The sequence below is a fragment of the Dryobates pubescens genome, chromosome 17 (genome assembly GCF_014839835.1).
Source record: "Dryobates pubescens isolate bDryPub1 chromosome 17, bDryPub1.pri, whole genome shotgun sequence".
Taxonomy (NCBI): Eukaryota; Metazoa; Chordata; class Aves; order Piciformes; family Picidae; genus Dryobates; species Dryobates pubescens.
The window spans coordinates 16,518,203-16,543,239 of NC_071628.1; the positions used below are offsets into that span (position 1 = coordinate 16,518,203).

Genomic DNA, 25,037 nt, shown 5'->3' on the forward strand with positions numbered 1-25,037 from the left:
AGAAGTCAGGTGAGGAAGAGGGATCAGGAGTTTAAACCTCTTTCATCTCACAAATCTTGTAAGCTGTTTAGTTCTTCACCTCCATGTTGCCTAAAAATCTTGTTTCACATTGCCAACTTTGTGTGTAGCTTTTCATTTCTATGCAACTTGCCCTCCCCCAAAACATTCCTTAATTCCATCCAAATTTGCATTTTAATTAATCTTGCCTTTTGGCAAGTGCAATGTAGGTGATGCCTTGGGCTTTAGGGGTAATGAATGTGCACCAATTACAGGGTAGCTGGACTCTGCACCCTCTACTGTGTTCTTCAAGATCTAGTCTTGCTGCAGCTACTGCCCCACCTATGGATGACTAGACATAGTCCTTGGCAAGTGGCTGCAGTCTTCAGTGTCCTTGCAGACTCATCAGGCTAGTTTGTTAAAGTAACTGTTTTTCATACTGTCTCCTAAGAAAGCAAAACTCAGTTTTGCCTGCATCACTAAGAAGCTCTGAGCCACCTTTAATACAAAAGTTTACCATTAACCTTAGCACATCAGGAGAGGATAACTGCAATCTTTTCCCATGTTGACTTAGTGCTACAAAGAATGCAAAGCCACTGAGGTGTTTTTATATGGGCTCCAGATGGGTGAAAGTGGACCACATGCTGCTGCTAGGAGCTGGACACAGGCTGCTGGTGTGTACCACCATAAGGAGCAGGAATGGAGAAGTCCAGGCCCTTCACTATTCTCCATAAGTTTCAAGGAGCTCAGACTCCTCTTGTCACTATGGCTGCCTAAGGTATGGACACAGCATCAACCTTTTGTCAACTGGCCATTTTATGAGTGCTCAACTCAAACTCCAGCTGGTCCTCTCAGTACTAGTTTTCCAAGAATCCAGGCTTTTTCACTATATACAGTTTAGTGAGATCAGTGCATGACTTTCAAAAGGAAGAGGAAGAAAATCTCAAGCTGTGTGAAACAAAAATGAAACATAACGACTTTAAATGTTGTGGGGAAAAAACATCATTAGGTGCTAGTAATGTGACACTGTGGATCAGAGGATTCTGAGAATGTTTAATAAGCAAGTGTTCACACAATGAGATAAGAGCTAATGAACTGATTAACCTGCTGTTTTCAGTAGAATGGCACTCAAGCAAACAAATGTGAAAATTTATATAAAGAGTGCCTTATGTGTCTCTTACTGGCTGCCAGCCCATTTTTAAGTTCAGACTACAATTATTAACTTCAGTCTTACTATGAGTACCAGTCAGGAACCAAGCACTACTGCTAATACAAAAGATGTCTTTAAAATGTTTCAGCAAGTTCTTCTATTAAGGTTCACAGTGATTGAAGCCCAGTTGAAAGGCATTACCTGTTCTGTAATTCAGATGTGATTCAGCCAATCACAGTTAAAAGAACTAATTGGGATTTGAAGTGCAGGAATTGGAACTAACAGGTCTTAGTCAGGACTTTACACAAATCTTCTGGGAAGTATGTGTTTATTGCTAGGTGCTGCATGTCAGTGTCTGCATGCCAGTCTATAGGTGTGCAGGCTTATTTTACTTCTTTTTTCTCTTTCTTTTTTGCTGCATAGCTTTTCTATGGAATGTGGATACTAGGTGTCCTGACATCCCTTTGAGAGTCAGCATACAAAGTTTGTAATGTCCAGCTTAATGTCCTTCACAAATCCATCAAATTTTCATCCCTTCTTTTATATATTCTGGTGAAGACAGAGTAGGGGAAGGATAATATGAGAATCTGATACTGTGTTTTCAAAGGTGATCAGTCTGCTAAACTCTTGTGCTAGTTTAACACAGTCTTTTCCCTACAACACAGAAGTGAGGGGAGTAACACACAGAAAAAAAATCTTTGTGATGACATAAAGAGCTGAGATAAGGTATGATTAGAGTTTAATAGAAATGAGATAACATGGTGCACAATTACCTTAGCCTATTTGCAGAAAAGGCACAGCAGAAAGCAGTAGCAAGCAGAAAGCCAGCAAGCTAAAATCCCAAGCTAGGGTTGTCTGGCTGCCATCTCAGCAGAAAAGAGCTAACACCCAAAAACCCAGAACCCAAAAGCAGCAACCACAACAGGAAGGCTCTCATGTTACAATCTGAACTTCAAGCCAATAATACTTTGCTCCAGCCAGCACATCCATTTTGAAGCTGACATGACAGCAGCATGGGATTGAATATCAGCAGTAGATTGAACTTCACCCATGACAACTGTTTAAATTGAAGAGACAGACAAAACCAGAGATGGAAACTGGAAGAATGGAGACAGTACAATTCCCTTCAATAATTTCCAGAAATTGTTACCTCTCCCTTCAGAAATGAAGGAAGGAACATTCAAGTCTCCCTGATGTCAGCTACTTTCCCTTCATTAACTACACTGCCATGAAATACTGTGATGAGCAGTCCAGTAGCAATTTGCCATCTGCCCTCACAGATCATGACTACACATATGACTCAAGCAGATAGAAGGAGCCTCCTGCCCACCTCCCCTTGCATGAATGAAACCCAACTCTTCATTGGCTGTGCTGCTTGGCCAGGATCTAACATAAAGTAGCATATGTAGGGAAAAAACCCCATTCATCCAAACAACACAGTGTAGTTTCTGGTCTTATTCTATGACTAATTTTTTCAGCATCTTGGAATATATTGGGAAGTGTTTTTACTTTGCTCTTTTATATTAGAAGAGGTTTGCAATAGGAGCTGCCTTGCTTTTGTATTCAACACTTTTTTATAAGTAAGTGTTTACAAAATACTGCAGAGTGACAAGAACTGGTGAATTTTTATGAAGCATTTCCAGCCTCATCATTATTCTATGGGGAATACTGCACAACTCTGCTAATACAGTTCACTGTAAAACTTGTTAAAACAAGTGTCCAATAAAACTGTCCTAGCTGGGAGAAACTCTGCAGGCTATCTCCTGCCTCACCTTTCACCAATTTCACTTGGGACCACAAAGAGGGACAAACCCTTTAAAATCAGAATCTTTCCTCTAGTGACAGGTGAATCAATCCAATAATGACTAAAATGTTGGAAACCATTTGCTCTAACAAACACTACAAAACCCCACCACTATAAACCAAGTCTCAGGATGCAGCAAAGTATTTATAGCCAAGGAGCAATGGTGGGATTTCTGATACAAACACTGATAGAACTTTAACTACAGTAATCCAAGTAGGAGTTATTTTGTTCAAATATACTATTTCATGCTCTAAATACTTAACAGAAAGAAATGCTAGGAAAACAGCATGGGGCATCTTCACTGAAGTCTTGTCTTCATTGTACAAATTACTTTTGAGTCAATACCACCTTGGAGTGAAGGATTATACTGCAGAGTAACTCCTGGCTTTCAAAATACCTCTGCAGAGTCTCCTTTAGGCAAACCTGCCGTGTTTTGTGTCATGTGCCCAGGCAGCACATGAAACATTCTGCCAGCAGCACAGCTGAATTGGAAGTCTTATCATCTTCCTCAGCACTGCTACTTTGACTGTTTAGTGATGGCTCTCTAGCCTAGTTCTGTGATGCCTGCTGGTAGAGTCCTTTGTGGTATTCCTAAAATAGTCCATCTGACTATGCTGTAAGCTCAAGTCTTCAAATTAAATTCCCATGGAGTACCAATAGTTTAAGCATGAGCAGCATTCTAGTTTAGTACAATCTTTTCCTGCTACTGAAAATGGAATTTTTGAACCATCAGTAATCCAAGGCTGAGGCCATTTATATGCAGAAAGAGATCACACTCAGACTAAAATGTGAGTTTAACTCAGAATTTAACCATGCAGGAGTAGATGCCGTTCAGACAATAGTTCTGGAACAAGCATACCACATGGTTGCATGAATTATCTCTTAATAAATTATCTCTTAATGATGGTTAATTAATGAATTAAGTTCCCATGCAAACTAGTTTTGTTGTGTTCAAACTCCACAAGCAGGTTGTTGAGAGAGGCCCCAGATTAATGTGTGTATGGTTACAGAATAACAAATGCTATTGCAAATTAATTACTACTTTGCTGGGCTGACATCATCAGCAATGCCTTCAGCACATTAATTCAGTGCAGCTTAATCCAAAGTGTTAAAGGGACCTGCTTCCCTAGGATGCTATTTAAATGAGTTGTTCACTTGAAATATTTTTTTAAAGTAAGGTTCATGGAGGTGATGAAGCAGAAAATGGAGAGGAAAAATGCTGAATCACTAGCAATGGTCTGTGCTTTGTATTTTTCTTTTCATTTTAAAGGAGGGGAGGAATGTGCATATGAAGGCAGACATTAATGCACAATATCAATCTATACCTAGGATTTTTTATCTGTGTGTTTGTTGTACATTTTGTTGTGATTATACACATCCTAGTACCACTGCCATGTATTTACTGATGCTGCTGCTCAAAAGGTTTCACTTGCTTTTAAAATCCCATTTCACATGCTGTGTATCTTTTTATTATTGTGCCATTCTAAAATAGCTTCAGTTAAAGGTCTCTCAAGACTTTTATTCAGTTAGAACTCCACCAAACAGCAGCAAAAGAATGAAGAATAAAGAGTACTGACCTTCAGTAAAGAGTATTATGAAAAAAAGAAAGCTCTTTTTCCTACAAAATTTTTTTTTTGTTGTTGTTGTTGGGTTTGGTTTTGTTATTTTTGTTGTTTGGCCACTTCTGGTATTTAGGAACAACACTGAAGTTCAGCTGCTGCTGTACAGCTGACTGGAACTTGCTATGACATTTCCTTAGACTGTAGCTTGCTATGACATGTCCTTAGACTGTAACTGCAGCTTTCACTAGTGTTGGAACAGGGATTGTGCATTTAATGTGAAGAATATATATAGTATATTTCATTAGCTTTACGCAACACAGGTGGATACTGATAGAGTACCTCCACAGAAATAAGGTCACCAATGTTAGCCTGAGAAGTGAAGAACTAAACTCTTAATTAAAGCAACATTAAGATGGCTGTTGTGTCACCTGAGCTTACATCAGACAGTCACAGGAAGCAAGGGGGAAGATGTTAACATTGGAACTGCTTGAGACAGTACAATGTTCTGGCCTGACAACAGTTTTCTGGGAAAGATAACACAACACTTCTTGTGTAGTTCCAGTGATGTCAGTGATACTACTTGCCTGTTCAGGAGCTACTCAATATGACCTCAATACACAACATCTGAGCTTAGTCACACTTCCTTTGTTCAGTATTTTTTTTCTACTCCCTGAATACATCTGCTGTGTAATGTTAATTAGAGAGAGGCCTGCTCCTAACAAAGGCAAAGCAAGCAACCTCTACTGTAACCTGTTTTGCATTTTGAGATTATTAAGGAAGGAGATCCAGGTAAGAAAGATACCCACAGGAAATAGCCTGACTGCAGTAGTACAGAATACATTAAACAGTACTTGTGAAAATTTCTATAGTAATAGGTTAGAGGAAATAGCACAGCTGGCTATTTTTCAATAGTCAAATATATTTACCAGTGGTGTTTTTTCTGTATAGTACTAAGATGTGGTGGGATTTTTTTGTTTTTTAACTTCTTCCTCTCCTTCTCCTTCCTATAGGATGAAAAAAACCAAGTATTAACAACAAACATCTGGCTACAAATGGTAAGTTTTGAAACAAATCATGTTTTTTTCCCCTTTGGACTTTGGGGTTAATCTGGTGAGTAGTTTGAAGTTTAGGAAAGCTTCAAGAATTTGTTCTGTGTCTTGCTACTCGGTGGACAAAATTAAATGGAATGGAAAACTGTAAGGCTGAGTGAGTTATAGATCTTGATGTTTCAGGTATTTCTGAAAACTTCTGAATTTGAGTCCCTACATCTAAGTAAGCTTCTAACTCATTGTAGATTATTTAGTCACCCTAAACTCTTGATTGTCCTAAGATAATGGCATCCTAAAAATCCCAGCTATAGTAACTATAAGTGCAAGTGCTTTTTCAAGAACTCCATTATGTTGTGGTAAATCATTAGACTGTGAAAGAGCACTATACATGCAAGAAATGCTTTTCATCTGTAATAGCTGTTCTCACTGGCACTCTGAAAATCATCAGATAGTTCTGATACAGGGGGAAAGGGTTCCAAAGAGGTTCATTATCTCCTGAGAGCTGCTACCACTGTTGTAACTGAATGTTTCTACCATCCTACTTACTTTGCTATTTGTCTCCCTAAGAAACTGCATTAAAATGTCCATGCTGTTCCCACATAGTCCAAAATGTTGTTGTTTAAATCATTTCCTCACCAGAAGTTAACTGGGAACATGACAGGTTTTTGTATATTACTTCTCTAAACTCTGTATCTCAGTTACATGACCAAAATGGGTACTGGAAGATCAGTTCAGTTTCCTGATGTTCAGCTGGGAACAATACAGTTTTTTGTGGTTTTCCAGTTTGTTTTGCCCATATAGGGTGTTTGTTTTCCAAACAGTAGTTTTATTTTAGCTATTGTTGCAATGTTTAGTTGCTACAGCTGTCACAGAATTTCACATCCTCTTTTAGTACTTAACCATAACTATTGCCACTGCAGGAGAACTTTGCTACCATTAACTCATGTCTGGCATGCTGGGCAGGACTAAGTTTCACTCACTTTTTAATAAATGGATCAGATAGCAAATATTCAAGCTTTGTGAGAGTATTTTTGAGTTTCTCATCTCTGAAAGGAGCAGCAAGAGAGCTGCTCCTAAGCAAAGCATCCTACACAAGTTTATTCCAATATGATTGGTTATCTTTGTGCATGTTTTAATTAAGACAAGATGCTTCTGACAAGATGCTTCTACCATTCTGTGGGCTCCTAATGGCTCCACAAAATATTTCTACCATATGTTTGTGCTTTACAAAGATGGGGTGAGATGGGGAGATTTCTCCATGCCATAGCATCTAGGAGAAGAATTTGCCATTAGTTGAGTTCCCATCTGTGCTAGAGAAACTGAATTGCTTGGGTTAAGTAAAGGTTTACAGAAATGTTTTATTATTCAAAATAATCATCCAGCTTCCACTGAAACTTTACACCTTTCAGTTTCTTTAATCAGCTAGTTCAGTTGAAATGTATTCTTTTTTTCTTTTACTGTTAACATTTTTTAAATAGAGCACTTTGGTAGGCCTTAGGAAACAAATGAAAAGCTATTTTGATGACCTGCAAAGGACAGGGTGACTATTCCATTTATTCACAAAGAAAGGCTGGCATGGAAGCAGTCACCCCATGTTAGTTTACAGGTTGTTTTACAGTAGGATTAAATCCATAAGTTTTGGGCTTTGAACAAGAGTTGCTATCACTTCTTACTAGGAAAACTGATGGCAATTCATACTTGAGAAAATGCTGTTTCTTTCTCTTTTGTCCCATAGCATCCTTCTTCTTTTTGAGATTTGTAAAATTATTCTTTTTTGTCAGAAAATTCCTGATTCTTTTATATATTCTATGTTTCTTTTGATTTATTCACCTTAGCATGTGGAACATGTGACTGCAATGATCAGATCCCATGATTATTACCAAAAATGCAGCCATTCTTCCTGTCTTATGTACACATTATAAAAAAAGAGAGAAGTCTGCACATTAACTGTCTATTAGTGGTATGCTAGGCAGATTCAAAGCATGCTTAAGGCAAACATACATCATTTTATTATGCTAAATGGTCTGAAATAAGTTTTTCCCTGAATTTTCCTCTCCACTTGATAAGTGTGCATAATCAGCCATTTATCTTAAATATATTTTATGTAACCATCACTGAAATACTTAAATGCAAAAACTAACCTCAGAGAAAGGGGAATAGAAATCTAGCATTTATACATGCAGACTCTTTGATCGTGACCAGTGTCTCCATGGCAATACTGTTCAGTATCAAGATCTCTAACCTCATCTAAGTTACAGCAGGAGCGTTGCCTAGTCACACAGATTACTACTAACCCAAGTACCCTGAGCTGTTTGCTGCTTTAATCTGCATAAAATGTACTTCAGCTACAGTGAAGACTGTAGCTCCTAAAATTAAAACAAAATGAAGCAGCTCTTGTCCAGCTGGATGGATAAGCATTTCGTATACCTGGCTAAACAGAGCAACCATACAATCTGCTTACCATTATCTCTGACACAGATTTTAGTATTAAAGCTTTCTATCACCTTTTGGATTGTTCCATGTCACCCTATGCTACATCTTATCAGCCAATGCTAATTCAGGAAAATACAGTAGCTCAGCCTAGTATTTCTCGGAAGGTAACCAGCTTGCCAGAGCTGCCACAGTATTCAGCTGCCTGCACGTTGGGGCAGTGGGGTTTTTTATGACTGTGTATGACCATGTTTGAATGGCAGTATGGGGGATTTAGCAACAATAAATACAGATCAAACCCTGATGGTCTGGCTGTGTCAGACTCCCTGACAGTGCTGGTAGTCAAGGGCAGGTTGAAGGGAGCACAGCTACCCCACAGGGTGGATGCATCCAGTGAAGCGTCAGCCAGGAAAGAAGCTTGTGGAACAGTGCAGTGCTGCTGAGCATCTGCCTCACAGGTTGCCTAACTTCAGGCCACAGGAGCTGCCAAGACCTTCTATGCTAATGCCCATTCTGCCATTTCAGTTGTTTTTGCTGACAGCAGGGTCTATCAGCTGCTCTACCTCATGTCTACAGTCAAGTTATTAAAACCTGAGAATTTGCCACAACAGTAAACAAAGGTGTTTATGAAAATAAACATTATTGAAGTCAATGTATGAATTGTAAAAGCAAATCTGTTCTATCCCAAATTAGCATCTGAGATAAGGACCCCAAATCTTTAGTAGGCTGTTACGTGCACCGTAGTGTGAATTGAAAATGTAATCTTTATGCTTTCCATTGAGCTCTAGGTCACCTAATTCATACTGTCCAAACATTTCACTGCCTGAAGCTAGACAGTATCTCTTTAACAAGAAAACACCTATTGTTTCAAGCTCTGCAGCCCCAGAAAACTACAGTAAACCAGGGGATGTGCTGGCCTGATTTCCCTTTTTTTTGTGTGTGTGTACTGTCTTAGTACTGGACAGATCATTATCTACAGTGGAATGTGTCTGAATACCCAGGAGTGAAGAATGTCCGTTTTCCTGATGGACTGATCTGGAAGCCAGATATTCTTCTCTATAACAGGTAGACTCACTTATTTATTTTTTTTCTTTTTTCATATGAGGAAGAAGAAAATATCACAGAATTATAGAACAGCTCAGGTTGGAAGGGACCTTGGAAGATGAGCTGGTCCAGCCTCACATGGAAAAGGGAGCCTAGATGAGGCTATCTGGTGCCCTGTTCAATTGCAGATAAGGCAAGGCAAATGATGTCATAATCTCATAAAAATGCCTAGCCTTTAAAATACTTTCCCTTAACTTTCTGGGGGTTTAGAATATTGGAAAATTATCAGTGTCCTATCTACACAACAGAAATTTGTATTTGCAAATAATTTGTAAATAATGACATCCTCCCTACCACCTCCCTCCCTGCCTACCTAGTTGGGGTTTGTGAGATGATTAGAAACCAAAACATTTCTCTCTGTGTTTAATGGTCCAGTAGAGGAAATTTCCTATTAAATTATGTCCTCATTTTGAATGTTGACTTTTGACTGCTTGTCTAGTTTTATTTTGGGTTTCACTGGAGGCAGGATAGTAAATAAGCAAGTTTGTATTTTCCCATGTCCAGTTTTGATGTCACTTTCCTCCTGCTACAAAAATAGCTACAATATTTGCTGCTCTCCTCTTCAAGCTATCTGTTCTGAGTTGGGTTTATTTCAGGGACAGACAGATTGCCATCATTCTACTGCAGAACATTTGGCTGACATTGAGAGATTCTTTGGCCAGTAGTTCCCACTGTGGAATTAGTTTAGCTTAAAAAGATGAAGCATTGAGAGCTGTCTGCTCTTTTACAACTTGCCTTTTTCTTGCAGTTGTTGTGGGCCTATGTACTGTTCCCTAAGTAATGGAAATACCTTACCTCTGCTCTGTTCATCTTGCACTGGCTCTTTTATGGTAGCCACTATTCTTCTGTCCATGCAGATGACATAAAGCTTTTGTCTTCCTGATGGGTTTTTTCATCTGTTTCTCTGCCATATGTCTAATGAGAACCCTGCTGTGTTTATTAACCTGATCGTCCTTCCTCACCTCAGGAGCTGCTGTTTGTTGCAGCAAGACCTAGAGAATAGCTGTACTGAACGTGTCAGCTGCAGTTCAGCTCCCTCTTGCCTTTTGATGATTACCTTTATGATCAATGTCACTGGTGTTGTTGAATTGTAATAATGTGGCAACAGCACTTGGTGACAGCATTTGTGACATGGATGTTTTTATGTCCTAAACTAGACTACTTGTTGCTCTTATTAATTTCAATTAAAAGCAATTACTTGTCCATGTCTGACACGGAAACCTGTTGCAGAACTTGAAGTGTGGTTTTCTAAGGAAATAAGACTTATGCACATGTGTGCATGCATGTCTGTGTGAATACATGTTTGTGTGTGATCTTTCTTGTTGCCCCTTTCCCCAATATCCTTTGAATCCATTGCTGCCCAATTTAGCAGTGCAACCAGTAGAGATCTTAGCAGTACCAGTTTCTTACAAATCTCATGAAAACAGGCAGCTAGGATGAGGAGGAAGAACAACAATTAGTGCTCCAACTAACTGGAGAAGCTGCAACACAGAGAATCCAGCCGTGAGCTGTGCAGCTGAAGGAGAGTGGCCTACACTAACTCATCTGCCCTTGAATTGAATCACCTTTTCCCCTTCAGGGCCGGAATCCATTCATGCTACATACACAATATTCAAGACTCCTCTGCTTGTCTTCAGAGTTCAATAAATAAATAGTTGCCAAAATTTTCAACACTGGGAGCTTTCTGGTCACCATAGGAAAAAGTACAACTCCAGGAGGGCAAGTGATTATTTGGATTTAGAGTTTTTCTTATCTGCATATTTCACAGACTAGTCCAGATATTTTTTAAATGTAATTTCTTGAAATACATAAGGAGAAAATCAAATGCAAAGTAACGACAACTAAATAATGATTGGGGTTTTTTAGCTTCTGAGATACAAAATTTATATCAGAATATATAAAATACTGAACTTCTTTTAAAAACCTGGCATCTCAATAAAGGTTTTTCTGTTGGAGAACTACATTTATTATTCTTTACTTTCAGCTAGAATTATGAATATTTCACTTTCCCCCCATTTCAGAGTCTTACTGTATTTTCTTGATGATGTTTTAGAAGGCGATCAGAAAATTATGAGATACTAAACCACTAACAGGCAAAGAGACATAAGACACTTGTCATGTTTAAATCAACCTAGAGACAGCACAGGTTTTTAGATGCAACAAAAGCACAACCTGCAGCAAGAAGCCAGACCCTGGGGTTTGTGTGATCTCCTCTGAACTGCCCCAGAGCAGCTGGCACTGAATTCACCCTGTGCGCCAACCCATCCCTGCAAGGTGACTGTTTGGAAACCACAAACAACACAACAAAGTACAGTAGCCTATGTCCCATTTTGCTTATTCCTTGCACAAATGAAAGCCCAAGAAAGGAGAGTCTGTCTATAACCAGGGCCAACAGCCATCAGATGCAAACTCAACACAGCAGTTCCTGAAATAATTTTGAGATGCAAAGATACCTCACTGCTAGTATCATCCCAGTCCATTCTGTGCAATTTAATTGAGGCACCAATTTCAATAGCTATGACAATTTCTTGAATACTTAGACATAGGACTTTTAAGAATATATAGATCTGTAATACCTTACCACAAAAACTTGCAGTAGTAAATGGGAACTGTGAAATACAGCACAGTACTATTTAAGTATATATCCATTGGAATAGTAAGTAATCTAAACATCTTTCATAAAGTGAAAGTCAGCAAATTAAACTTTTTATGGAAAAGAGCCTTTATTTCATCATGTCAATATTTGAAAATAGGTTGTTTCCCATCTAGAAATTATTGTGGGAGAAGAGTTGGTTTTGGATAGCTTTGGAAGGCTTTGGGGAAGATTTGCCTTTGCTCAAATTAGAGAAGGTTATGTGGCTATGTTTAGTCTTTGACTCGGAGAAGAATGTAAACATATTGTAACTGGAGGAGAGAAATTAGGCAAAATTTGGTTGGATGTGTTAAAATGTTGTTTTGTTATTTTAGCCTATTGTATGCCTTAATTACACGCATGCCAGTAGAAAAGAACCAATTCAGATGTGACACATGTGCCTTCTGATAGACTGTATAACTTTGCTGTATAACATAATAAATGTCTTTGCCTGCTTACATCTTGTCCTAGAAGCTGTGCTTGGGGTGAATCGAGTATCTATAATACAACAAATGGTGACCCCGATGTGAAATTTTAATGTCTGGTAAATTTTGGAGTCATAGCATCAGATCTGTTGCTTGGCAGTAGTTGTCAGTTCATAATTGCCAACTCTAAGTAACCTTACAATTCCTTCGTAGAGACTTACAGGAAGGGCACAGCAGGGCAGTCCTGGCCAGCACCACTACACTGCTACTTCTAACAGGGTAAAGGGATTCCTCTTTCACTGAAGCCAAAGCTGAAGCTGCTCTAAACATATGACATGTTTACTAATACATGTATATGACATGTATTAGTAATGTTCACCCATGCAAAGGAGTAGGATGATGTATTGGAATATTCATCTCCTCAATATTCATTAGCTGCTGGTAATGTAAAGAAGAGGACAGATTCCTCAGTACAGATGTTTCAGAGGATTTTTTCCAAATGGAAATAACAGAACCAAGGCACTATAATGAATGTAAAGGGATAGCTGAGCAGCAAGGATAAAGTAGCTCATCTTCACTTGCAGTTGTTAATCAGGAACAAATCTAAGAGTATCAGGCCAGTTATTCTGAGGCCACAGAAGACTAGTGAGAGAAGAAAATTTTCAAGATTTTGGGGAGAAATAATCCTTTTATGAAAAACAGATTCATCTCAGATATTCTTTAGTCAGTCAGAGAGTATATAATTCCATTTTGTTTCTTCCCCGTTCTAGTGCTGATGAAAGATTTGATGCTACATTTCACACTAATGTTCTAGTCAATTCTTCAGGACATTGCCAATATCTGCCACCAGGTATTCTCTTTCCATGTCATGAATTTTGATAACTGAGACTGCTTATGTATGGTGTGATTTCAAATTGTCTCGATACTTTATGTAACTAGCATAATCTGATGCCAGATTTGAGCCTAGATTCTTTATGAATTATGTGAGTCACACTTTTGCATGAAAGCCACCATACAAGGTACATTTTTAATTGCATTTATGTAAATTCTTCTGTCATAATGCACTATTTCAGAAGTGTAAAATAAGATAAAAAAGAAAAGCTCTTAATATAAAAACATATTGTTAAAGGCACAGTAATGCCTCTTAATAAAAAATATTTCATTAATTTAGCTATTTCTTCTATTAATATGTTTATTTTTCAAGTTACTTAGTACCATCTTGAACATATCTTCTCTTTCAAATGAATCACTGGATGCTATATCAAACCAATTTTTAGTCTGGAAAGAAAGTATTTGAATAAATCAAATATTTATTTGATATCAGAAATAACCACTGGCTCAGGATGTACAGCAGTGGCACACTGTTTCTGCTCCCAAATTCAATTAGCGTAATTCTTAGAATTAACTCTTCCTAGAATCTGAATTTTAGAAACTACTGTAATAGAGCCATGTGCTTTCCAGACAAATTAGCTTTTCCATCTAATACCCCCAGAGGATTTCAGGAGTTTGCCTGGATTTTTTTAAGACGTTGCATTTGGTGGGGTTTTTTCAATTCAATTCTGAAAGCTGCTAAATGACAGGGCCTGTCAAGATGCTACCTTTCCTGAATAAATCAAGAGCATGTAAATCTAATAAGAGATCACACAATCTTTCAGGATTTCTTATTTTATTCAGCACAAAAAATGAAAGAAAGAGAATGCATATTCCACTTCATTTCTTTCTGGAATGCAGTATTCTAGAAAGATGAACTCTTTTCTACATATTCTGCCACTCTATGCCCGAATGGAGAAAGTTTAAAAAAGAGTTTATACCATCAATAGATTAATGAGGCCATTCTTTCCCTTTTCTGTGATGGACTTTTGCTATTTATATGTCAAGACACAGCTCAAGTTAAATGTGCTTCACAAGTAAAAGAGGGCAAAACGTAGAACAAGGTCTGCTAAAGAAACATGAAATACTTGTGGTATTTGAAATCATGTGGAAAAGCAATTAAATTAAGAGCTCTTGTTTCAAATCCAATCTAGGCATATTTAAAAGCTCCTGCTACATTGATGTGCGCTGGTTTCCTTTTGATGTTCAGAAGTGTAACCTGAAGTTTGGATCCTGGACTTATGGAGGCTGGTCCTTGGACTTACAGATGCAAGAAGCAGATATATCTGGCTATATTTCAAATGGAGAGTGGGATCTAGTAGGCAAGCTGCTGATTTCTTATTTACACCATGAACTTGCAGCCACTGAAATGGATGAAATTATGACTGGGACATGAAGACAGAAATTAAATTAATAAATTATGTTTGAAACTCTTAAGAACAGTTGTGAGAAAAAAAATCAACATAAAAAGTCAATGACAAAATTGCTGCTTGAATTCACTAAGTATCTTTTGTTTGATTTTCCTTTATTATCTGTTAAAAATGACTTAAAAGGGAATTAAGCTTAAAGAAGTAAAGCTATATATATCCTTTTAATAAATATTCTCTACATAATATACAGATTATTCACATTAATTTCTGGTTTTCTTCATCTTCCCTCCTACACAGGAGTTCCTGGGAAGAGAACTGAGAGCTTTTATGAATGTTGCAAAGAACCCTACCCAGATGTAACATTCACAGTAACTATGAGACGTAGGACTCTTTATTATGGACTCAATCTTCTTATTCCTTGTGTACTGATATCGTCACTTGCTTTGTTAGTTTTTCTGCTTCCAGCAGACTCGGGAGAAAAGATCTCACTAGGTAAATCCTTAATGGGGTATTGCAAATATGACCAAAATTAAAGAAGTTGTCCTTTTAAATGTTTTTTACATAGGTCTAGTATGCAAGTAAGAATTGCTTGTGTGCCCTATTTGTGACTCATGAGCTATTTTTACTATTTAAATGCTGAAGCTGTGTGATGTTTAACCCTTGTGCTCACCTTAGCATACACTGAAGCTGTGAAATGGAGAAATTGAGCCAATCAAGCAGAAGCATGACAATTCCTGACTGACCTTCCTTAAGAAACAGGATTTCGTTTTTTACATTTATTTGCTGAAAAAAACCCTCTACTTTTACCGAGTAAAGCTTACATTTACATATAAGCATTTGTACACTTCAAAACAGAATTCTTCTTAATATTTCCTTTTAATAGTGAGTTGTATTAAAAGCCTAAGGTGTCTCCTCAAAAAGATTGATTCTAACTGCTCCTATTCTAATTTTTGTAGGAAACTTTAATTAAAGTATTGGTTTGTGAAACAAATCTGACAACTTTAAGTACTTGATCCTTAAGATGGGAATTGACTATGGAAGGAAACTTTTTATCTGATACAAAACTGCAACTATGCTGGCCTCCACTCAGTGAACATAGCTGTCACAAACTAAAACCAAAACTGACTTTCTTCAGAATGTGGGTTAATTGAGTAGTAGCCTCCCAAATCAAGATGACTTTCCTGATATTTTCAGATGAATTCTTTGATGCTAAACCCTTTTCCACCTGACAATGACACCTTATTGTTTAAGACTGGTCCCAAGAAAAGAGTTTTAAGCCTTGTTCCAGGAAGAAGGGAACTCATCACTGAGCAACATAAGTCAAAATCCATAACCAAATAGTCAAGACTGCTTGGACGTAGCCACATGCAGAGCCCTGCAGCTATTATCAAAAGATTTCAAAGTCTGCCTAAGACAACAAATCTGTTTTTCAGAAGTACTATGCATTACACCACTTGTAGATTCCATGCCAATTAATCCAAGTGTCATATGCTCAAATACTCTAAATCAGATTGTGTTTCTAAAGCAAACAAGCAGGGAGAATTATTTTGATTTACATTAGCTAATTAACAAATGGTGATAAAAGCAGTTACAAGGATCTAAAAATATATGTCAGTGCAAGCATTGGTATTAGCTTGGCAGTACTGTTGATCATAACTTGAAGCAGTACAGGAACGGAGTACCACTAATGCGCTGCTGCAAAGGTAACACTGGAAATACATCTTGCAAAGATCGGTCCAGATTGATTTTCTCCTTCTTACTGCCTTGTAATTGCAAGCTACTGAACTGATTTCATACTTCACATTTCTCTTTCAGGTATAACAGTTTTATTGTCTCTCACTGTCTTCATGTTACTTGTGGCTGAAATTATGCCAGCAACATCTGATTCTGTGCCCTTAATTGGTAAGCTAACTGTAACTTTTATTCACTTTTAATCAAATGAAGTGCAGTGACTGCATGAAAGGTAGCAGTAAGGGAAGTTAGCACCTGTACAATGGCCTACTGTGATTGAATCAGAAAGATGTTGCCAATCAATGAGAGGCTCTGATGGGTGTGATCACCTAAATAATTTCCATGCTCTCTGCTCTGAACAAAACACAGACTCTTATGTGTATTTTGGAGTTGGTTTTCAGTGGGAGAAGTTGTTGTGGTTTCAACACAGTTGGCCAGACATTAGGAATACAAAGCTAAATATGATTAAATCTTCCCATTGTAATTGCTCAACAGAAAGACAGACTTTTCAAAAGGAATACTAGCCAGTATCTACAATACTCGAGAAAGAAAATTAGAGGACGTATTTTTTCAAGTGTGCATAGAAAAGGCAGGTTCTGAGTTCCACAAAGGCAATTACTAAAGGCTGGCTATCTATAGAATAGAATAGAATCGAATAGAATCGAATAGAATCGAATAGAATAGAATAGACCAGACCAGACCAGACCAGACCAGACCGGAAAAGACCTTCAAGAGCATTAAGTCCAACCAATCACCCAACACTATCTAATCAACTAAACCATGGCAACAAGTGCCTCATCCAGTCTCTTCCTGAACACCTCCAGGGATGGTGACTCTACTACCTTCCTGGGCAGCCAGACTAAACCTCTCCTGGTGCAGCTTGAGACTGTGTCCTCTTGTTCTGTTGTGGTTGCCTGGGACAAGAGACCAACCCCCACCTGGCTACAACCTCCACTCTTTCTGCTTTTGAGAAATTTTTCACAAGTACCTGAAGCAGCATATGTATCATTACACTGGAAAAAGAATGTAATTCTAACTATGCGTGCATATAAACACCCCTTACAATAGCTACAAGGCAGTATCAGCCAAAGTATATTTGTGTAATTATCTGTTTATTTTGCAGCTCAATATTTTGCCAGCACTATGATTATTGTTGGTCTTTCTGTTGTTGTCACTGTTATTGTTCTACAATACCATCATCATGATCCAGATGGGGGGAAAATGCCTAAATGGGTAAGGTTTGATTTTCATTCATTATCCATTGCATCCAGATCAGGAATGTGATAGAGTAGCTAGTGATCCATGTTTAGTTCTTACTCTTACAAACATATAAATCCTTTCTAAACATTTTGTTTTGAAATGTTACTTCATCATAAATGAGCTACCCAGATAAGTTTTGTATGACTGGCTTCTTAAAGAGTGTGTGTGAACAAGAGAGAAAGAATATACCTGAACTTGCTTTTATGTTCAGAATCTCCTTCACAAGAGCTAGAAAAACTCAGGATTTTGCTAAAACCTTGATATATAAATGAAGTGATGTTCAAATAAGCTGCAGCTGTAAAAAGTGAAACAGGCAGAAAGAAGAGTAAGGTGCTGATGGAGAATACATCAAATACACTACCCTCAAGGTGGAACTGTGCAGCTGCCTACATATTTAGCTGCTGTGCATACAGAAACATCAACAGCCTAAAATGTTTTTAAACATGGCTGTTAAAGCGGAAGTGAAACTTGCTCTTAAAATCCTCATCTTTACATCTCTAGTCAAGAAGAGCTGTAAAGTGTGGGGGAAAAAAGCAAGAGTATTTTTATAAGCATGTAAGACTTTCTTTATAATGTACTTCTAAGAGTGGCTATTTTTACAGAGAACATTACACTGACATTACACTAAATATTGAGAAACATCATCAGCTAGCTCTGCCCTCTTCTGAACTTCACTCAGCAAATGGCAGAAACAGGTATTACTGAAGATGGGAAGACCTCTCTGTTTTTTCTCTCTAGAACAATGATTTATTACTATCCTTACTAGCCAAAAAGAATGTGCATACAGCAGTGCCTCACGGGCAAGAGATAATGAGATATTTCCTGGCCTTTTCTGGGGTAGTGACTTTAAAATGAACTTCAGTGAAGAGAAAACAAAAATAAAATAAATAAATAAATTTTTTATGATCTATAGGAGACAGAAAACAGAGTACTTGAGGTTGAGAAGTGAGCTTTAGTGCTGAGAAGTTGAAGTCCATTAAATGTTACTTGGGTAACAATGGCTTTTGAATCGGGCACTCAGTTCACTTCCTAGTGAGGCCTGATCATGTAAATAGAGTCTGTCTCTGGTTGGGATGTTTGCCTGGATATAATATCTACTTTGAGTGGCAATCCAGAGTCAGAGTAAATGGACCAAATCTAACATTAATTACAGTGTAAGAGTTACATATTGTATGACACAATAATAATTTATTAGTGCTCTGGAAAGAAACACTGGAATGAGCTCTTAAAATGTGATTGAAAAAAATTGCAGAAGCTTGTATCCAAATGGAACAGTCTCTGGCTTGCCTGTGCTTTCTGCAAGGCTGCATTAATGCAATGGGGAAAACAAAATTATATACCCTGATTAAATTTGCTAAGTATTTTCAAAAACAAAGTAATTTTTACATTTTTAAAAAAATCTGCAATCATCTATTGTGAAAGCAATGCAAGGACATTGTAAAGCTCAGTGGTACAGTCCAGTCTAGCATCTGTTTTAGCAGCTTCATCCAAATAGTAACATCATGTGAATTTAAGATAAGAACACAAGTATGAATGAAAGAGTTGTAATTTATTGACTACAATCTAAAGCAGCACTATTAAGACTATTAAGTAACTCTTCTTGGGTAAGTGGTTATATTTTAATTCATTGTTTCTAGCAAAAGTGGAAAAGGCTGCCATACGTTCACGTGGAAGGAAAAATAAATCCTACAGAGACCTTCACCAGAGTGGGGGCACAGACTCCCAAAAGTGTTAGTCAGCCTGAGGCAATCAATAGTACTTCTAGAATAAGAAAGCACCTCAATAACTGGCAAATTGATCAGCTGGAAATCTCTAGCACCATTTTCTGTAAGTCCTGTGCAGACTAAACAAAGACCATGCACCAGACGGTCACCAAGGCTGCAAAAATACCAAAAGAGTCCAAAAACAGTGGCTTTGAAGATATGCTTATTCTAAACAATTTTCTTTCAGACGAGAATCATCCTTCTCAACTGGTGTGCTTGGTTTCTGAGGATGAAAAGACCAGGGGAAGATAAGGTGCGTCCTGCCTGTCAACATAAACAGCGGCGATGTAGCCTATCAAGTATGGACATGAACACTGTGAGTGGACAGCAATCCAGTAATGGGAATATGCTATACATTGGGTTTAGGGGTCTGGAAGGGGTCCACTGCACACCTACCACTGATTCAGGGGTGATCTGTGGAAGAATGACCTGCTCACCAACAGATGAAGAAAACCTGCTGCACAGTGGTCACCCCTCTGAAGGTGACCCAGATTTGGCTAAGATCCTGGAAGAGGTGAGGTACATCGCAAACCGATTCAGAGACCAGGATGAAGAAGAAGCCATTTGCAATGAATGGAAATTTGCAGCTTCTGTAGTGGATCGGCTCTGCTTGATGGCCTTTTCAGTCTTCACAATCATTTGTACCATTGGTATTTTAATGTCAGCTCCAAACTTTGTAGAAGCTGTGTCTAAAGATTTTGCTTAACTTCTAACTACAATTCTCTGAAGTATGATATGTAGCAAATAAGAGTGTGTTTTACGTTTGGTCACTTGTTTTTAATGAGTATAGTGCTTCTCATTGTTTGCTTTCTTTTGTCCCACTCTCTGGTTCTGAGCTCTTTTTGGAAGAGCAGCACCATTTCAGAAGGAAAGCCAAGAATTTTGCCCTGAGCTGCTTGTGTGCAGCTCCTCTCAGCACTTCTTTGTGGGAGATGTAAAGTGACTGCAAGTCCCTTCAGAATGGCAGGGTATTGCATCACCGTCTCCTACACATTCTTGAACTATTACTAAATAACAGGTAGGCAATGCCAGGAATGTCACTTCTTCCAGACTTTGTTATAAACATAGAGGGCAGCTTATTTTAACTGTTTGAATAAGTGATCATAAACATGTTTGTAAGAGGATTAAATCCAAATAGATGGAAGCTCAACCAGCAGAAAAGGGAGAAACGGTGTGCTTTTCAGTTACTGCTTCTTACTGAGCTGTGGTTCATTCATAACCAGTCAGGCCTTTAACTCCTCCCATGCATTTACGTAGAGCATGTGCAGCTTTGTTATGATTCTGAATTTGCTGAGGTACTAGAAACCTGAGAGTTGAGATGATACATTGCATAACTTGTCCTTCTGTGTCTTTCTGGATTTGACCTAGAAGTTTGGCCTGAATTCCTAAACAGTCTTCACAGTAATTTTTGCAGTGTTTACTATTCTTCCTTCTTCCTAGAAAGACATTCTTTCAACTGGTGACCTTTTAAACTATCAAGAAGAAAGTGAAAGATTTATGATGTCTTTCTCCTCACTTGTTAAAAAAAACCCAAACACACACACACACACTTGTCTCTTTATTGTTAGCCAGAGTCCAATGTGGAAAAAGTCACTCACTGTCTTGTACAGGCTTAAGCATAAATGAAGAATCTCAAGCAAAAAGAAGCCATTAAATCCTGAGATCAAGGTTTTAATTTCAAAATTAAATTGTTGATCTGTTGTATGCTAAGGGTATTTTAGACCTCCTTCTGTTGAGTCATCATAACACATCTTTACAAGAAAACTTTCATGCTCAGTTTATCATTCAAAGAGCACTAATGAATAACAAAACTTCTGTGGGTCTGACATACTATAAACTGTATAAATATATATTTATATATACACACTGAATATATGCCCAAGGAAAGGTTATGATTTAAATACAGATTCTTGTAAGTCTAGACAGACATTTGCAAAGGCAAAGCTTCAGTTCATCACTTTATGTTACTTGTGATTCCGAAACTCTCCCATCAAAAAATGCTTAGTTTTATGTGACTTCAGTGTCTGAATGAAAACAGCTGAGCTGAGAATACCAGTCCTTGAAGCTCCGTGTGTACAAACCAGCTGAGAATTAGTCTTATGCTGACACACCAGTATTCCTGACCAGTGATATAAGTGATAAAAGATGTGGGGATTACTCTAGCACTGACTGCTTTCTTGATCCTACAGAATCCCAACGTTTTGGATGAGGCCTTCAGAGACAAAAATGGAGGCCTGTTGTAATGTCTTTTTTACTGTAAAATAAACTCAACTCCTCAATTTATCTCTTAAACTGGCTAAAAATAAAGTGAATGAAATTCTCATTCTCCTAGGTAAGAATTTCCTTCTCAGAGTCTGCTACCCTGAAAGCAAGAGAATCAAATGGCATGTAAGCCAAGCCCAGAGTCACCTAAATGAACACCTTGCTCAAGCACCTTCATGCCAGAGAAAAGGGCAGGAGGCATGAAAGGCAGACAGAATATTTCTCACAGTTCATGAATTCTGTCTTCCCAAGGATTCATTCAGAATTTCACCCTGGGAAGACATGAGTAAAGTATTCAGCTTCTTCTTAAAAAACTCATTCTTGAAAGCATGTCTCAGAGTTATCTGTGAAGGAAGTTACATTTTCAGGAATAATTATTAAGAATTACCCATGCAATAATTCCTGCAAATAGGTTCCAGGTTGTAGATTGGATATGAATAGAAAACTCTGAGTTCAAAATCCAAAATGTGATTTTTTTCATTTGTGAGTAACTAATATCATGTGGCATGTGCTGCTCTTCTGAGTAATGTTTCTAGAGTAGGCTTTCTGGTGAGAATGTTGATTTGCATTGATATTTTTTCCTTCTGCAAATACCCCCAAGTGGCTACACAAAGTGTTCCATTAAGTCTTTGTAAAGTTTTGGGGTTCTCTTCGGAGAAGAATTTTTCAAGAAAATAATGAAGGCTTTTGGGGACAACCTTGTACAATGTGATACAACTATTGCAATCATAATACATGGCACATGTAATGCAGGAAGCATGAGAGTATCCCTCTTTCAACCAGAATCCATACTCAGTATCAACTCTCTAAATACAGGAGCTCTCTAAAGAAGGATAGAGAAAATAATTTATAATTTGACAATAAACTTCATCAATGACAGACAACTACACTTCAAAACTGGAGACTGGTATTTGGTATATAGTGAAGTCCTGCCAAAGTCTGTAATTCTGTCACAGTTTGCAATACTGTCAGTGAATACCAGGTGTTGGATGAAGTAGCTGTAAGACACCAGCAACATGCCTACACTACTGCCTTTATTGTTGATTGGATTCATGAAAATGCACTGAGGGGACAAGTGAATCCTACTGTTAACACAACCTGTAAACATTTGGTAGTACAAATTTGAAATACAACAGTGGCAACTTCTCAGTTATGTTATTCTGCATCCATGAGTTAAATTTTCTATAGCTGAGCTGAGCAAAATTGCTATGTTTCTTGTCAAATTGTGTGTGTCAAATATATTTGTATATGCGCTAAACAGTATTTTGATCTAAATGCTGTGACAAAGTATTTATTTACAATTCTAGGCTTAAAGATGGAAATCAAATACTGTATACAGTATGTGTATATAATATTAAAGACTACATATTGATGGTAAGGATCTGTTATAATCTCAAGAGTCTAGAGAGAGGATAAGCAAGTGGTTCACCACATCTAAGCTATGGCTTATCTGACAAATTCAAAAGCTCACTCTAGAGCTCAGCCGTCATGTACAATACTATGTGTGAACAATGTATATTACTTTTTCTGGTTTTATATTGAATTGTATTGAATATTGAAAAGACTTTTTAATATTTGAAAAAAAATTATTTAAGTGTTAATGCCAAAAAAAGTTCCAAACACTAAATTTTAAAAGGTTAGTTTTAAATACAGATAAATTATTTAAACAGTATTTAAAATATTAAATTATTTTATATAGGAATTCATAATACTATGTAAGAATTTTTTTAAAGGTTTCTTTAAATTCTCTTTACATTCTCTCTAGCTGCAGGATGTAATCTCAATTCACCTGTGACAATTCAACTTTTCACCTCCTTTTAGAAGAAAAGATGGTAAACCAAAGTCTCAGATTTTCTTTCCGTTTGTTATACTATTTTTTACATTAAGAAATTGCATAAAGGGCATTAGAAAGAGATGTTACATCCATCAGGTGATGACTGTCATATAAGTAATCCAATACCTTTTCAGTCCACTACAAATAAAAGATTTAGATCAAGACACTCTTGATTCTTTCTCATTTTGCTAAAATGGAAACAAACTCAAGCAGTAGAAAACATGAATGGCCATAAAAGAAAGAAAAATGCCTTTGGGTATATCAGTCTTGGATGACAGAGGTCTTTGATAATTACAAATACATTCATATCCTCCTAGTAAACCAGTCCCACACTGAACATATTACTTCAGTCTTACACAAGTTGTCAATGTTAGCATTGAAATACAAATGTTTTGAACTGGCCTTAATGCCACTATTCATTTACTTCTTGAAGTTTAACACATAAGAGAGAAACAAGAGAAAAACCAAATCCATGCAAGCTGAATAAACTGTTGGGTTTGCTAGCTGAAAATTTTGTTTGTTGGCTACTGGTGAAAAAGTATCTAATCAACAGAATATTCCCTAAAGTGTAGTTTTCTAGAGATAGATGAGCTGTACTGCCTACATGCTGAAACAGTATCGTACCTTTGCAACATCCTGATGAGCATGTGCCAGTAGTAAAAATCAAAGGTTGCTGAACTTAAGACTTCATTTTGTTGTTGCTTCCACCACTGATGAAGACTAATTTGGACAAGGTTAACGCACCAAGTCATACAAGCATGTAGTGGTTTCTGAATCCACACTGTCTTTGGATAACAGCTGCCACAAGTCACGATATCAGATATTCAGGTGAGGCTCATGTTGAGCCTATTCACTCTGCCAAGCCAGCATGCCTGCCCTCTCTTCTGGAGTGCAAAAAAGCAGCACATACTATGTCAGACTTACTGTTATACTTCAACAGGGTCAGACAGGTTTAGCTCAGCACACACAAGGCAGTTGCCTGGCACTGTGTATAAAGCTGCCATCACACCTTCTCCACCCCTGAAATGCCTGTGAATGGGAATTAAAATCAGACTCTTGTATGTTACCACTCTCTAGCATGAAGTTAATGGTCAATGTGCCCCCTGAAAGCTGCTGTGGTTTAGGAGTTTATACATGAAGAGATACAATATCATGGCCATGTGGGTGGCAATGACTTTCAGAGTACTGGGTCTTGTGGCTAAGGAGACTATCAGTATCAGCCATTGTGGTGAAGGCACATTTTGCCCAGAATTATGCCCACAGATACTGAAACTTGTCCCAGCATGTGCGGACACATCCCCCTCCTTTCCTGAGGGGAACAAAGGCCAAGGATTTAGTCAGGCAGCATAAACAACTGGATGCACCTATCACATGGGATGGTCACGCTACTACCAAGTATAAGCATAATTCTAGCTTCACTCTTTCTATAGGCTAAAGCTGGTTGTTTAAGAGAGTGCCCACTGGCCAAATCCAGCCTCGAGAAATTTACAAGTATTACCCCAACTTGTAAACAAGTTGCCCTTTCTCTTTGTCCTCTTTCTCTTTGCTTGAGCTAACAAGCTCTCTGCCTACGTGCCACAGCCTTTGCTATTAAGCCGCTATTAGTAAATCTTCTCTCTCCTGCAAGCAAGCAAACTAGCGGCTTCTGCAAGACGAGAAGCCAGCATCCGGGCAGGCCCGTCAAGCCTCTGCCCTGAGAGGCTCCCGAGGAGGGACCCTCACTGAAAGCCTGGGAAGCTACAGCATTGTATTGCCACCCATCAGTAGTCAGAAGAAGAGCCCACCATGTCTTCA

At 37.9% G+C, this 25,037-nt stretch overlaps 1 protein-coding gene across 1 annotated transcript in view; it reads left to right on the plus strand.

The window, feature by feature from the left end:
- CHRFAM7A (CHRNA7 (exons 5-10) and FAM7A (exons A-E) fusion) overlaps window positions 1-20,677 on the plus strand; it is a 42,168-nt gene extending 21,491 nt beyond the window's left edge. The window contains exons 3-10 of the mRNA XM_054169045.1: window positions 5,524-5,568; window positions 8,948-9,057; window positions 12,924-13,003; window positions 14,178-14,345; window positions 14,691-14,885; window positions 16,209-16,295; window positions 17,248-17,357; window positions 19,335-20,677. Of these exons, the coding sequence (XP_054025020.1) occupies window positions 5,524-5,568; window positions 8,948-9,057; window positions 12,924-13,003; window positions 14,178-14,345; window positions 14,691-14,885; window positions 16,209-16,295; window positions 17,248-17,357; window positions 19,335-19,853 (1,314 nt within the window). The 3' untranslated portion in view covers window positions 19,854-20,677. The remainder of the gene's footprint in view (window positions 1-5,523; window positions 5,569-8,947; window positions 9,058-12,923; window positions 13,004-14,177; window positions 14,346-14,690; window positions 14,886-16,208; window positions 16,296-17,247; window positions 17,358-19,334) is intronic.
- The last annotated feature ends 4,360 nt before the right edge of the window (window positions 20,678-25,037 follow it).